This window comes from Alligator sinensis, unplaced genomic scaffold (genome assembly GCF_000455745.1).
Source record: "Alligator sinensis unplaced genomic scaffold, ASM45574v1 scaffold237_1, whole genome shotgun sequence".
NCBI classification, from domain to species: Eukaryota; Metazoa; Chordata; order Crocodylia; family Alligatoridae; genus Alligator; species Alligator sinensis.
In genome coordinates, this window is record NW_005841849.1 from 1,902,015 (window position 1) to 1,918,512 (window position 16,498).

General features: G+C 42.1%; 1 protein-coding gene and 1 long non-coding RNA gene across 4 annotated transcripts in view; one reads left to right on the forward strand and one right to left on the reverse strand.

Moving 5' to 3' along the window:
• UGGT1 (UDP-glucose glycoprotein glucosyltransferase 1) overlaps positions 1 to 7,633 on the forward strand; it is a 77,887-nt gene extending 70,254 nt beyond the window's left edge. For all 3 annotated transcript variants that reach the window (XM_025209609.1, XM_025209625.1, XM_006016004.3), the window contains 5 exons: positions 1,223 to 1,383; positions 1,922 to 2,036; positions 4,689 to 4,805; positions 5,473 to 5,641; positions 6,631 to 7,633. In XM_025209609.1, coding sequence (XP_025065394.1) covers positions 1,223 to 1,383; positions 1,922 to 2,036; positions 4,689 to 4,805; positions 5,473 to 5,641; positions 6,631 to 6,656 — 588 coding nt within the window. In that variant the 3' untranslated portion in view covers positions 6,657 to 7,633. The remainder of the gene's footprint in view (positions 1 to 1,222; positions 1,384 to 1,921; positions 2,037 to 4,688; positions 4,806 to 5,472; positions 5,642 to 6,630) is intronic.
• LOC112551031 overlaps positions 1 to 16,498 on the reverse strand; it is a 58,952-nt gene that overhangs the window by 38,074 nt on the left and 4,380 nt on the right. The window lies entirely within an intron of this gene.

Below are 16,498 nucleotides of genomic sequence, written 5' to 3' on the forward strand. Positions count from 1 at the left end.
GCTTCTGTGGCTCCTGGGCTGCGCCTGCCATGGCAAAGACTCCCAAGTGGGTGGAGGGGGAGCATTGCAGTGCCTCTGCTGCAGCTGGTGTGCAATGAGCTACACCCATTCTTGAGTATTACCCCAGATCCATTTCCAGTTTTGCTGCCCTTACTGGCTGTTTTACTGCTCTGTATCCACTGCCTAAGCGGCACGGTGTCAGAGTGGGTATGGTGGCTTGCTTTGGATCTACGGGTTTGAGCTTTGTTCTGGACCTAATGAAAGCTACTCCCTGTTGATGTATCTGTAGATGCTACTTGGTGATTCAGACTGGGGAGATGGTGATGGTGGATGTAATGCTAGTCACATCACTCCCTTGAGTGCTGCCAGCTATAGAAACTGGCATGCCTTAACTGCACTAGCCTGAGGGACCACTTAGGGTTGGGTGTAGTATTGACCTTTTTTATATTTACTAGATTAGTGGTCAGCAACTTTTTCAGGCTGTGGGCTGGAATGACTGAACAGCTCAGGTCAAAGATGCGCAGGTGCTAGGACCTACCTATTACCATTGCATTTCCCCCTACCCTGTGTGAGAAGCCCCTGCTAGTGCTGCTTCTCCCTGCTATGGCACAAGAGAAGCCCCATGTCCGTGGGTGGATCCAATAGCTCTGCAGGCCGTAGGTTGCTGACTCCTGCACTAGAAGATTCAGTCTTTTCTTTTCAGTGTAGTTTGTTTCCTCCAAAGTTTGCTGATACATATGATTGTTATTGCCATAGCCCTATTGTCCGGACACTGTACCAGTGCAACAGAGATGGTCCTTATCCCTAAACAGCTTCCTATTTAAGTATAAGAGGCAACAGATGGAGATAAGAGATGAATATAGCACAGTATAACTATGAAGATGATTTTCCACTGCTTGATAAGCAACGGTTACAGCTCTCCAGCTGCCTAACAAGCTTCTGTTAAGTTATTTGTGGGCAAGATTCTACTTTACTAGCTCCAGTCCAAAAGAGTGTATTTTTGACACTGTGTTATCTGAAGAATCACTATAACATATTATTCTAATTTTCCTGGGGCAGGGACTTTATTTTACCACATCACTATAATTGTAAATGACCTTTGTCTAACTGAACTTTGGTTGTGACCTGGACCTTCACAGTAACCATTGAACAAAACTAACCTGTACACCAGGTCTCCAGAATGTGCCTGTGTACATATTAAGCAGAAATAACTTTTCTTCAGATTGTGCGCACAGACCTCAAAGAGTTAAGAGATTTCAATTTGGATGGAGCACCTTATGGATATACTCCCTTCTGTGACAGCCGTAAAGAGATGGATGGCTACAGGTTCTGGAAGTCAGGATACTGGGCAAGTCACTTGGCTGGAAGAAAATACCACATCAGGTACTGAAGAATTCAGTTTTACCAGATAAATTGAAGGGGTTGTCACAAAAACACCACCAAGAAACAAAACCACATGCTTTGCTAACAGTCCTGCAGATTATAATTTCATGTTTCCCATAAATGGTTGAAGTTCATGTATGTACACTTAGTGAGATTGGTATCTGCTTTGTGTTTGCATAACAGGGTTTGCTCACAGTCCTCATCTTTCCCAGGTTCTATCAGCTTACCCTCGGAAAGTCAGAGGGTGCCTGCTTGACAAGTGACATTAGGGGTTGTTTTACATGCTGTGGCTGTCACAGATAAGTAGTTATTAGCTACCAGAAATCTCATCAGAAGATGTATGGGTTAGTTTTTTAAAGAAATGGAAGAAGTGTTACACAGTAGCGTTACAAGACTGTTTGTTAGAGAATCTTTGGATTTATACACTGTGACCTAATTTTTCTATAAGGTCCAACTTAGACTACAGTAAATGTGGATTTTGTACATCAGTACATCAGAGTGGCTTCAAGTGATTAATGGCTATATTGTTTGTGTTCAGTGCACTCTATGTTGTGGATCTGAAGAAGTTCAGGAAGATTGCTGCTGGAGACCGGCTTAGAGGACAGTATCAAGGTCTTAGTCAGGATCCTAACAGCCTTTCCAACCTTGATCAGGTATGTGTGTTGTTTTTCAGTCACTGCAGATGAACAGCTTTCAGATATAGCGGATCCTTCTTATACCTGATGCCTGTTCAGGTTGTATGTCATGGATGTGTCCTTTCTCCTGGCTAAAAATCAGATTAAGATTTAATCTACTTCTTTAATCAAAATTGAAATCCCCCTTCCTCACCCCCCTTTAATTTCTTCCCTGCTTAACATGGTTGGGACACACAGTTCTGAAACAATGTTGTCCTGATGCCTTGTCTGTCCCATTGCCATGCCTCTAATTGGATTTATAGGGCAGAGTGACACCTTTCAGTGGCAGTGAGCATTACCATTAGGCTGCAGTATGCAATACACATAAGATTTTGAACAATCACAGAATTCCTTTCATTCTAAATGTTAAAATTATTAACATTCTGACCTTTTTGGAGACTTCTACCAAGGCTCAAGGGGAATTTAGCTGCCTTTAAGGTGGCATTATGTATAAGCCACATGTGAATTGTTTACATTGCAGTTACACTGCAGACAATCCATGGTGTGAGCAAGTTCAGTATTCTAGTTTTCCTACTTATGCCCTCCATTTAACACACAAAATCCCCACCCAACATGGGGGCAGCAGTAATTCAAGCTGCTGCCTGTTGCCTTGCAGAAGCTTCCTTACTGCAAGTTTCCTCTCTAGGCATAGAGGATTAATTTGCTTACACAGTCACTCCTTGACCTTCCAATCAGATCAGCAAAAAGGTGCTAAGTGTTGTGGTGTTTTCTTTGAAATGGACAACTTTCACTTGAGAAGCATCCTCCAACTACTTTGTTTTTCTTAAATACATCATAAGACAATGAATGGCTTTTAGATCCATTTGGTGACTTGCAAACATTGACTAGATTGGAGTCAGGATTGTGGAGATAGAAACCTTAGTAACTCGTTACCAGTGTCTTGAGGTGTCTAGTCTACTGTGAGTATACGTAAAAATTATTTTGGTCTAATGAGAAATGCACTTGTCTCTATGTATATGCCATGTCCTAATTAAGTTAGTGGAAAATTTATACAGTATTGAAATAATGTTGTTCATAGGTTAATTAGTTGGACTGTTAGCTAAAATACCTCTGCTATCATACTACCATATGATTATCAGTCTGTCCTCTAAACCAATATACAAGTACCAAGAGGGAACCTTTTGTTAAGATCTCTTAAGAACATAACCATTCAAGCTAATCTGGTGCTATAAAGGTCTTGATAGCTGGAATCACACTGTTGCTATATCAAATGGAATTAAATCTAAATATCCTGACTCGATAAATTAACTGAAAGTTGATTCGAAATTGGTTTTAATTATTTAGAAATGTAGCTCTCTGGGATTTTGGCTTTCTCTAAGAGAATCAAATTTTTACAGATTTTTGTTTGAGGATTAATTCCAAATCTGCCTTTCCTTCATGTTAAACCAGGGGTGGGCCCTGGAGGGCTGGTTCATGAATTTTAGTGAGCCCCGTCCCTTGACAGATGCCCTGCCCCCTGGTCACCATATTGGCACCAGAAGTCCTACCCCTAGCCCCTGACCTTTGCCACCGGAAGTCCTTCCCCTTGCCTGCTGGAAGTACTCTTTGGGGGAAGGGGGGGGGGGCTGTTATCTTGGAACAGAAAACAAACTAAATCATACACTAAAAGTCAAACGCCTACTATAACTTTTAATTTTATATCTTTTAATTTTATTACAACAAATATTTTTGTCATGATTTATGTTTGCAGAGTGTATATAGAGGTCATTGCGTAATAACTAAAAAATAAAGTCTTAGTCTTGTATATTGTGTGTGGGGAAGTATGGGGAGTCCCACAAGCTGCACATGGTGGCAGGAAGCGGGGAAGGCAGCCAGCTCCATCATGCAGGGCTTCTTCCAGTGATGCACAAGTGCTAGGAGCTGCGTGTATGCCTCAGGGAGCCCTGCATAATAGAGGTGGGCCAGCCTCGCTGCACTTCTCGCTCCCATATGCATCTCTGGCCAGAGCCATGCACTGCTGGGTGGCAGCACCTGTACAGGCCACGAGGGCCCACTGCCTGCTGGTGCTGCTGCCACTGGTGGCAGGGGCTGTGCGCCATGGTGATGAATGTGTGCGTGTGTGTGTGTGGGGAGGGTCCTCACAATGCCACCCTCTCTCACACCCACACCTTGCCCACCCAAGCTCCATGTTCCTGCCACCCCCAGGGCGTGGGCTCTGCACTCCTGCAGGTGCCAGCCTCACATTTCCCACCCCACTGCAGCTTCCTTTCCCGCATCTGCCCCGCCACTTCCCTACCTGCTGCCCGGAGTGAGCGCTGTAGCACGGAGACAAGAAGGAGCCGCTGGATGTGGGGGAAGCCAAGCAGGGCCCCCAGCAGCTGCAGCAGTGGCAGCAATGACCCTGCCCAGAAGCTGGGCTGGATCCTCCCACCCACCAAGATGGGAGTGAGATGCATGGGCTGGAAGGGATACAATTAACTGGTGGGTGCCCGCAGGCTGAAGTAAATTGCCCGCAAGCCATATTGTGCCCGCCCCTGTGTTAGATGCACCCTGATTTTGTTCTTTCTGTAAATTTTGCTGTACAGGTTACATGACTTATCAATAGTGTAGTTTTAAGAATTTTAGATAATTGATTTTTCCCTATCACTAGTACATCTTTATTTCAAACAGGATTTGCCCAACAACATGATCCATCAAGTGCCAATTAAATCACTCCCACAAGAGTGGCTTTGGTGTGAAACATGGTGTGATGATGCTTCAAAAAAGAGAGCAAAAACAATTGATCTGGTAAGGCCACTGTGACACTTGTTCAATATGTTAACATTTTATGGTAAAACTGAGATGCTGGCACTTCCTTATTTCAGTAGAGGGGTGAGGCCCTCAGGTACGAGGGTGAATCAAGTCTCTTGGAAGATTGGTCTCCAACCCATGGTCCCTGGGCAACTTGTTACCCGAGACCCTCTGACATTGTCTGGGGCTACAGGAAATTTCACATTGCATGGATGTCTGTTTCTTTAGGTTGGCAGGGAGAGTGAAGAAAGGTACTGCCTGCAGGCTAGCAGTGGTTGAGGACCACTGCCTTATACAGGCTGTCAGTCTCCTTACTAAGGAGTAGATTTGTTCCTTACATATCATGCAAGCACTAATCTGTCCTTCCCTCCCTCCTTTATTTTTTTCCAGAGCTATCTAAAGTAGAGTTAGGACAAGTTTGGGAATGGACTTTAAACTGTACTCCTGCTCTGACAACACTTCTCTGAATTAGTCCTTGACAGTGGTAGAGTTCATTTACTGGGAAGCATTCCCCAAATTCAGCATTCTTTTGAAGCCAGGAAATATTTGGGGCTTGAAAACATTTGAACAAAGTGTGTGTGTGGAGATGGGCATTTGCATGCATGTGCATGCATGCATCTGAACAGATCTGTTGCTTTCTGCTTACCCTGTTTTACTTTTGCAGTGTAATAACCCAATGACCAAAGAGCCCAAGCTGCAGGCTGCGATGCGTATCGTCTCAGAGTGGCAGGACTATGATCTAGAAATTAAACAGCTCTACAGTCGTTTCCAGGAAGAGAAAGAAATTGGAACAATTAAAACAACAGGCGAAACAAAACATCAAAGCAAAGAAGGTAGCTTTTATCTTTCTTTATAAAAATGGCTTTTTAAAAGGGAAAAAAGTCATACTACTTTTCTGCCCTCACTGACTACAATTTGTGAATCGTGATATCCTGGGTATTTTCTTCTCAGCTGCTGGTAAAGAGCTCACATTTAACCATTATAACATAAATAAGTAATGAGCAGAAAGTAAAACAAAAAATATGACGGTAGTTGAATTACTTGTTTTTTGTGGGGGTGGTGGAAATCCAGCTGTAGGGAACAGAAGTTTTGGCCTATTTCCTGACATTTTTCTAGGTGCAAATACTTAACAGCATCCAGGCTCAGTAAGGTGACCTACTGCTCTGTGAAGTGAACACAGCATGAATTTTTAAGAAGTTCAGTACTATCCTTCCTGTATGGGAAGTTCTTAACTGAGTGCAGATTATAGTCTCCCTTAATGGATTCTGAATAATACAGGTACAGCTGCACTTGCGATTGAAAACTAAATGGTGGCAATGGCTTAAAGGCTGCGTAGGCAGAGCAAAACCATTTTCAGTAAGGCCTTAATGGTGGGAAGAAATGAAGTACGTTACTTGTGAAGCCCTGCTGAATGATGTTGTGGGGGGGCGTGTGAGATGTATTTTGAATAGTAATAAAACATGACTAACACAGCTAATATTTATAAAATACTAAAAAGACCTGAATCTGAAATACAGGCCTATGAGCAGTTTTCGAAACTTGGGAATCACTGCTCTTAAAATACGTTCACAAGGGCACTGGATATATAAAAAAAACCTTGGCTAGGATTTATTGACACACATTTCACTAGGCTTGGCAAAAGTTCATGTACTGTTAGTTTATAAAGGAATTACTGTGAAAAAGTTTTACTTTTCAAAGTGCAAGTTATGAATTGACAGAACAAGTGCACACCATTTCTAAAAAACTCCAATCAGTCTAATGATTGCCTGTTATGACAACTGGAAATAGGTGACTTTCATTCTTTTTCCCTCCTTTTCTACAGATCCAGCAGCACATGTGGAATTATGATCTATGGGGAAACATGAAGTTAGACTATTTAATAGACAATTTTTATATCAAATGCTAGTTTTTCCAGTATGTCTGCAAAACTGCTGAATAATTGAATGGGATGATGTGTGCATTTTTATCACTTGCTTTTGAGTTGATTTCTGCATATGAAATAGGATCTGGATTATTGGAATTAGTGTTACTGTTTTTGTACCTGTGGGCGAATGAAAGAGCCTGCAGAGGAGTCCAGAATTTCAGTTAACAAAACTCTGAATATCATTGAAAAAGCAGCAGATCTGTTCATCTAGCTGTTGCCATAAACACCACTAGTCGTCATGATTCTATTAACCACAGATATCTTACTCAAGAGCGCATGGAAATTGCATACCCAGGGAACAGCGGCACAGAGAGGAGTCCGTACCTCAAGGAAAGTTTTGAAATGGAGCTTATTTTTTCAGGTTAGGTTTAAGCCTGGAATCATGCCTTGAACTGGTCTTATATTGCACCTGCAGTTTTCAGATTGAATCATCTTGTACAAGGCTCTGCTCAGATTTGATCATTATACCTTTCATTCTGTAACAGAACAGCAGTTTTATTATTTTGATTGAGAACATGGCATCTATTTTCCTTGCTTTTGAATGGTTGGCTTACTGCAAAGCAATGCTAGCCAACCATTTAAATATGTTGTCCCTTCCAAATGTATGTGCTTACAAAGTAAGCAATACATTGGATCTGACTTCTAAAGTGAGATTATTTTTCTAATTTGGCGGCCTCCTCCCCTCAGTTTAATACATGACCCTCTTATTCCCTCCCCAACTTCTACAGTTGAAAAAAATTTGTAAAGTTAGTAGGGCATTGGTACTGGTGCAGTTCATTGATTTATGAATGTTTTTGTTTATGAAAATCTGTGGAAGCTTTTGATCATGTACATTTTGTAACTTTATTTTTCTTCAGACACGTATGTCACATCAATAAAACCTTGGAGTTTGTAGGTGGTACACTTTAGTTCCCCCACTCACCCCATTTCTTTCCTTTGATCTTTTACTAAGAGAGTCTCTTGTAATGCTCTCACAACAGAACATGAGTTGATTCCTCTTGACTGAAATTTTTTTTCCCCTATGGTCCCAATTTATATTGTTTGTGGGAAACTGTAGTTGCTTTTATGTGTCATTTCATTCAAGTGTACAGAACAGAAAACATCTTGCTTCAAGTAGTTGCCTCTTATGAGGATTAGTGACCTTATCATGGATTCTTAAGCTGTCCATTTCTAAAGCCTCTTTCATACATCTACATTTTTAAAACAAGCACTTGAAGTCATTCTGTCACAGGAGCACATTCATAGCTAATTACTGTATCTTTAGTTTTAGTTTCTGTGTGTTTTAGTGCTACAAAATGTATCCTCAAAATCCCTTAAAGTTGTTTCTGGGAACCATGGTGGGATGGGAGCTGGACAGTTTTGCTTGTGGTCAAACAGATTTGTACCTTTATGTCCAGAGCCCTGTGGATATGGGAACCCATTCACTTTGACCAAGATACAGATACATTTTCTTTATATTTTATTTTTCAAATACGGTTACCGCAATTACGTACAAGACAGCAGTTCTTCATTTAGCCGGCCTTCTGTAAGTGTGTGCAGTTACAGTCTTTCTTGTACTTTTTTTCAGTTCCATATAATTTTGGCTAAGACAGTGAGTTTCTGCGGTAGTTGTTTATTAGCTTCCTACATTGCCTTTATAATTCTCCTGAAGCTGTAGATTTGGTGCTTTGACTCACGGTGGAAGTGCAAGAACACTGCCTATGTTGAATTTTGATATTCAATGCTCATATCTCTACTTCAAATTAGAAACTGGTGCAGATAACCCTGACCTTGTATATATTTGTAGAACTACAATAAGCATCTTGTGTAAATAACATGTAATGGGAGGGCAGATTTATTTTTGGAGGGGAAGGGTTAATTTTGCTTCTTTTTTTTAATGTTAAGTTTCTTATTCTTGAGGGCAAAAATCACTTCTGAAGTAAGGCAGAGCAGTGCCAGCCAGCTGAATGGCACAGGGTATGTCTGGCACAGGAGGTGTACTAGCTGGTGCTCCTTATGGCACCTATGAAAAGGTGGCTACATGCATCTTCTGCCGAGGCATTTGGAAGAGCGCTTCTTGTGCGTTTTCCAGGTGGGTGTCTGGTTATGCATCCCACCAGCAAACCAGATCCATGGTCTGAGGGCTAGATGGAGAGAGAGATGGCTTCCTGTGCCCTCCTTTCATCTACACAAAAGGTACCCCAAGAGCAGTTGCAGAGTGCAAAGCTGGTATATTCACATGGTATTTTAAAGGATTAGCAGTTTTGCAGGCATTTGCTTTCAAAGTTTTCAGTGCTGGGATGTAAAAATAAGTGTACACATACTGTGGCGAACAGATGACTTTAGTCTGTGGTATACTGACATCAGTAGACATCTTTATCATGCTGTATTAAATGACAGACCCAGAGTGCTTCAGAACCCACTCTCCATTGAGATGGTAAGTGCATTGCCTGCATGGCAGTGAGTGTGCCCACTGACAGTGTGCTGCCAGTTTTTAGCAGACCTTCATAACCAAAGTAGCTTGGCACTAGTAAACTAGAGGAAAGACCAGTTTAACCCCATATATCATAACCATGGCTGTGATATATACACCAGCTCAAATAAATTCCATCTTAGCTAAGTATTATTGGTCACATTTTCTTTCAGTCCATCTGCCAGAGTCTCCCTGCAACTCTTAAACCATTTTTCAGACACTTCACCATTAATGTTCTCAGCATCTCTGTAATCCTGGCTGAATAATTAGGTGGTTTTTAGACTTGTTCTACTGCAGTTTATCTTGGTTTGTACAGTATGAAGGAGTTGAGCTGCTTTTAAGAATTTTTCCAAATGACAGATGCCACAGGTGCTAATAGAAACCTTCCATGGGGTTCAGGCAACATGTGAAACTTAGTCCTGCTTGTAATGCTGTATAGTGCATAGCTTTGTGCAAAAGATTAATGCCAAATCAAAGATCCTGCCTTTTGAGTTACTAGTTACCTATCAAATGTCAATTAGTGATACACGCATCATTGCACATGCAAAACTGTACAGGCTTGGCTGACATAATTTATATCTGGATGTAGGGGAGGGGGAAACAAAGATTTACCTGGTGTTTAATAAAAAAAGTCTCTAAACTTTCAAAGGAGGTACAAGAAGAGCTTACAGTGAGCTTGAAAGAGATTGATGTCCAAGCTGTAAACTGAACGTCAGCAGGAGCCCAAGAGTAAATGCTAAAAGGTATTCTCTAAAGCATAGTACGTGCAGAATCCATACAAGGTACATTTGTGCAGCTATGCTGGACATTTACTTTTCAAAAGATTCACTCTTTGGTTATAGCACTGGGAAGTCTGGTGAGTGAGCTTGGAGAAATAGAATTAGAGGGGGGAAATGGTAGAAATGAGCTAGTTATTCACTGAGGCACCAGCTGACTTATTAAAAATGTTGGTATTTTGTGTTCCTCTTCCATATTGGGCATGGGCTGACAGGAAAGCATTCTTATATGAGATTCTGCATTGAAGGCGTCTTTTGCTACATTTTAGTCCCCTACTTATTCTGAATAGTTACTCCCCATGATGTATATGCACTAGCTGTGATCTGAATATGAAATACTCCAGCTGCTTTAGTACACTGCCCTGCATCTGTATATAGTTGCTTTAAACTCACTACAGGTCAAACAAACTAGAGGAAACATTTTCCTTCTCTCAGGATTACAGGCAACAGTATCCTTTGGGGCTGTGTCTTTTTTAAAAAGCAAACAAAGCCACATCTGAGACACCTATCTCACCCTCTGAACTCCTACAGTAGTATTTGAAGTGAGTTTTGTTTAAATGGAGCCATCTCTGATCATCTTTCTGGTTATGACTACTAGAGACCAGTGTCACTCACATATGAATAAATGCAGGATGCTGCTGGACTAGGAAGGGAACTGGTTTATGGTGTCTGAATCTGGTCCCATGCTGTTAGGGGATGGAAAGGCCACTTAGCAGCAATGAAAGAGTACTGTTTCCCAGATATTTAAGTAAAGCATGTCTTTATTTGTATGAAGCTCACACCATGGGCTTCAGTCAAAATAGATATAGTTTTCTTTTTAAAAGGAAGCTTTGACTGCCCCCCTATGCTGAAATAGGCATGGAGGAAAAGTATGACACAAGTTCTTGATTCACTTCCACACTTAGCTATTGGGATTTGCTGTACTGGGGGAGGAATTTAAGGGGGGGGGGGCAGGTCTTAAATAGAAAACCTAGACAGCTTTTTACCTTTCTGCATATTGTCTTTTTGCTGTAATCTTGTTTTAATACCATCACACAGAGTAATGGCTAAGACTTACTGATGTGGATGTTGGGAGTTTTAAATGTCTATAGACTATTACCTGAACTGATATTATGGAGTTTCCCAGTACTGTGAGAGGGATGAGATCTGTTCAACACAATAAAGTTTTTTCCTCTCTTCTTAGCCATGTCTGTCTTTTATGCCAGATCTCTCAGCTGTTTGTATTAACAGGACTTCTGCAAGTAAAAAGTAACTTTCAAGCTGTATGTTTCAATCTTTATAGATAGCTATTTAGCTTCCTCTATTTAAAGATTTGGTTTGGGAAATGGCTATGGTAATTTTAGAAGTTTCTATGGATTATTATTTTCTTTATCCCTATGGCTTATACTATTGAAATCCTGGTACTAAAGATTAAGATGGCCACTGAAACAGGACACTATCAAGTGTCCTTTGAGACGTGCATTAGAAATGTCTTGGATTTTAAAATCTATTTTTTTTTGTGCATCCTGCTACCAATAACACACCTACATACTGTTAGGATCAGTTTTCTTAAAGGTCTGTCGTGTCTTGAATCATCACTGGAAATCCCTCTCAGTCTAGGGTAATTATCTTCCATGATTGGCTTATCTGTGGGTCTGAAGATGGCTGAAGAAGCCTGTCCAAGATTGACAGGCTGTTGCAGCTCAAGCAGGACAAAACATTATTTAGTAGCTTCTTTGTACCTGCAAGTGCTGTGGTTGTAATGTACACTCCCTATGGCTAGAAACGATTCTGAGCCTCTCTGGAAAAGCCGAAGCAGCTCTCTAGTCACACAATGTGTAAATCCTGTAGAAAAATTGATTCTTAAAAATGAGCCCAGCCCCAAGACAGGACTTGCTGTGTCTAACTGCCAGTGAAACAGCAAATGTTTTGGAGGAAAGTAGTTGTTTTGAAGCCACTCAGACTGGGAATTATAGAAAATGAGATGGCTGAATGTGAATACAGCAGATGTATCATGACTGTCATCCCACAGGTGTATATACATACATGCATTTAGCTGCTTATAGTTAGGCTCATCTTCCATTTAAAAGTAAGTAAACTGGAAGTCCCCCGTCCCCCCGCCAGATGCAAAACATTGCACCCGTCATTAATCTTCAACAGAAGCACTGGATGCTAATTTGGGGAAGTGGGGTAGAGAAGTCATGTCTAAGCTTTGGCCATAAGTATAGTCTACATATAGCACAGAAGCTTTACCTTAAGGTCCCAAATATCTATTTTGAAATAGACACAAGCAGCTTTGAATGTTTAAGTTTGCTAACCAGATCCTTTATAGAATATGAGCACCCCTGTACAGGTTTCCCTTGCTTCATGCTGTACATGTGTTCCTGGAAAATGGCGCATAACTCGAATTCACATAAAGGGAACCCACTTTACAATGTAACAAATAGGGATATGTTGCAAGACCTCCACTGTAGTGACCCCCAGGCCCATCTCTACCACTTTTACAAGACAGTTTTGGTACTCACCAACAGCAGACAGTACACATAAGCACAGGGTGGTGGTGAATGTTACCATAATGGGGACGGCAACTACAGAAACACGTGTCACAGACAATGACTGTATTTTGGTGCGTGTCACTCCCACAATTCACTGCACAAAGCAGCTGACTGGGCTTTCACCACACTGATCGCATAAGCATGAATTTACTTCGCATATAACAAATTTTTAGTATAAAAAGGGTCATCACATAAGAGCGAATTCACACATACAGAACCCACATAAAACGAGGGAAACCTGTATTGTGGAAAGGGTCATAAGTTACTCTATTCAGAAATGAAATAATCTAAGCAGAACCAGACAGCTGCTTACAGATGTGAGGTTTCTCTTAGTTTTGAGAGTGACAAGAGCAGCTGTATGTTATGCAGAGGGATGCAAACAATACTGCATGTAAGCCCCGTGCCAGAACAAGCAGTGGGTCAGACCATCTCAAAAGTAATTTTTGGCAGGGTTTCCAGCTCCCATCCATCAATAAGTAGAGCTGGCTCACCCAACACAGGAGGAATTTGCATGCTGGAGAAAAGAATCAAAAATAAATCATAGGTGGGAAGACAGCGAAATGTATAGTGGAGGAATGAGCCAATATATTTTTCCCATGTTCATATGGAATAATCACAAAAACCAGTAGTTCAAGTCTATCATGGGCTCAAAAAATATCTGTTATTAAAACAGTTATATATTGCAGTGTAGACTTGAGCACCAAAAGTAAGTGTAGCTTTGCAGTGTCATAATAACAGAATTTGCCACTTCAATTTGGGTACCCAAAACATTGATTAGTACAGGCAAAGGATCAGCAAAATTGAATGCTGTCCTCTACAAATCCAACAAAGACAGAAACACCCAATTACTGGTGGGGGCACATTTCTCACAGGAGGGCCACTCTCTCTCCAGTCTCTCAGTCCTGATCCTCAAGGGAAACTTACACAACACTTCCCAGAGACGAGCTTATGAGCTCCATTTCATCAACCTCCTGGATACTAGAGATCATGGACTAAACATAGACATTGGATTTTTGATACATTATAATCTGCCTGGCAACTGACTCCCCAGCCCAGCCCAGCCCCTGGCTTCTTTACTATTCATTCCATCCAGGAAGAGCACAGACCAACTGCTGAAACTTCCTTAGCCTGACGAAGGGTTTTTGAACCCGAAAGCTTGCTTAATAACTATTCTCCAGCTATTTGGGTTGGTCTAATAAAAGATATCAAATTCACCTAAGGAACCTTGTCTGCCTATGTCCTTAGACCAACACGGCTACAACCCAAACCCCTGTCCTCTACATATGATACATATCTATTATTTGAAGCTCTTATTTTTCTCTTGAGAAGATGGATGCTGATGTGTAGTAGCTAGCTGCAGTGGAAGACTAGAGGTGAAAGAGTTGGAGAAACCCCATTCTGGCGCCTTCATTCACCAGAAGGGATACACATCAAAGAACCTGCCTTTGCTAACACAAGTGAGAACAAGCGCTTGAGTCTGCTACAGCTTGAGGGTCTTCAGAATTCTTCAAAGTTACAAAATACAAATGTAGTAATATAAGGAAAAAATACACTTCTTGATAATGATGCTATCAGAACAGAAGCCACAAAGTCTAAAAGAGCTCCAACATGTCTCCATCATACCACAGAATACTATACTAACCTCTGTGCTGTGCACTGAATATACTGTCCAGTACAGATACTGTCCTCTGCTTTTCCAAACCCTCCATAACATTGTTCTTTGATGCACAAGATACTGCATCTCCCTCTATAACGTACCCCGCTAAAAAGTGAAGTTAGAAACAAACCTGCCCAAAAAGCCCTATGTTTACTGGACCCATTGGGATATTCAACATATGATTAAACTGCACTCTCATTTCTATGAAACAGACCACAGGAGACAGAGTCCCTTACATAGCGTAGACAAGGCTCTTTGTCTGCCTATGTCCTTAGATCAACATGACTACAACCAATGATGGTTACATAGTGTATGTTCTCTTCTTTCTCCACTCGACTTGTGCTATTTAGGCTTTGTTGATATAAGGGGCTTTTGGAAAAATTCCCCACCACTTAGCAAGGTCAGGAGCCCTATTATTAAAAACAATATAGCAATATTGGGGCTTTGGTTAAAAATCACAAGCCCCATGTACAGACACTCTTTGCCTTTCTTCCTTAAGCCAAATGTCTCGGTGCTTGTCTCCTGCTTCATATCATTCCTCAATAGCACATCATTAAGATAGGATGAATAATCAGTCAATTAATTAAACACTATTACAGGAACCACTGAAGAGTTAAAATGAATGCATTCCAAATTTAGACAAATTACAGTATTCAGGGTGCCCTTGATTATGGGATTCACAGAACTGGAGGCAGAGAGATCCCTTGGAAATCTTGCAGTCAATCTTCTCAGACAAGGTGGGAGAAATGTTATGAAGGTCATTCATTAGCTTGGCTTGAGTCTTCAGCAGAGACAGAGGCTGTGGTTTGACTGCACACAGGGCCTTCTTCCACTAGCTTTCAAACAAGACAGTCAAAGTATAGACCCTCATTGTGGTTTGTGGATGGTGTGAGTTTTCTATCCTAGGTACAAGGGTTTCTTGTTAGCAGACATCTGCACTACCAGTCTCATGCCCTCTGATGGCTGCTTGAGGTCTTACGGCAAATAAGCTGGCTGCAGTTGTGCTCAAGCTCAGATGGTCGACCACATCATCTGCGAATGCCCTTACAGCCCTCCTTCAGGTGCCCAAGGACTTATTGACATTGACCATTCAGCCTGTTGCTGGCGTTTTGGCCCTCGTGCTTCCAACATGAATGTGGTGACACTTGCTTCATCATCATCAGCAGCAGCAGCTGGCACTTGTAGTCCTATTCCTAGAAGAGATGCAGCCAACAAAGCAACGTCATAACTACCAATACCCATCCATAGCTTCCTCTATTGGAAATTCTCCCTCTGCACAGCCAAGAGCATCAACTCAATCCTCACACTGGTATGACACAGCTAATTACTCAGTTTTTCAGACAAGGAAAAACTAGTCTCTAGTCTCTTTTTATGACCCACTAGTCTCTTTTTATGACCAGGTTACGAAACACCTGGACACAGGAGGAGGGGTGGATGTCGTATACTTAGACTTCAGGAAGGCCTTCGATACGGTATCCCACCCCATACTGGTGAACAAGTTAAGAGGCTGTGACGTGGATGACTACACAGTCCGGTGGGTGGCGAATTGGCTAGAGGGTCATACCCAGAGAGTCGTGGTGGATGGGTTGGTTTTGACCTGGAAGGGTGTGGGCAGTGGAGTCCCGCAGGGCTCAGTCCTTGGACCGATACTCTTCAATGTCTTCATCAGCGACTTGGACGAGGGAGTGAAGTGTATTCTGTCCAAGTCTGCGGATGACACAAAACTGTGGGGAGAAGTGGACACGCCAGAGGGCAGGGAACAGCTACAAGCAGACCTGGACAGGTTGGACAAGTGGGCAGAAAACAACAGAATGCAGTTCAACAAGGAGAAATGCAAAGTGCTGCACCTAGGGAGGAGAAATGTGCAGCACACCTACAGCCTAGGGAATGACCTGCTGGGTGGCACAGAAGTGGAAAGGGATCTTGGAGTCCTAGTGGACTCCAAGATGAACATGAGTCGGCAGTGTGACGAAGCCATCAGAAAAGCTAATGGCACTTTATCATGCATCAGCAGATGCATGACGAATAGATCCAAGGAGGTGATACTTCCCCTCTATCGGGGGCTGGTCAGACCGCAGTTGGAGTACTGCGTGCAATTCTGGGCGCCGCACTTCAAGAGGGATACGGATAACCTGGAGAGAGTCCAGAGAAGGGCCACTCGTATGGTTAAGGGCTTGCAGACCAAGGCCTACGAGGAGAGACTAGAGAACCTGGACCTTTTCAGCCTCCACAAGAGAAGGTTGAGAGGCGACCTTGTGGCTGCCTATAAGCTCATCATGGAGGCACAGAAGGGAATTGGTGAGGGTTTATTCACCAAGGCGCCCCCGGGGGTTACAAGAAATAATGG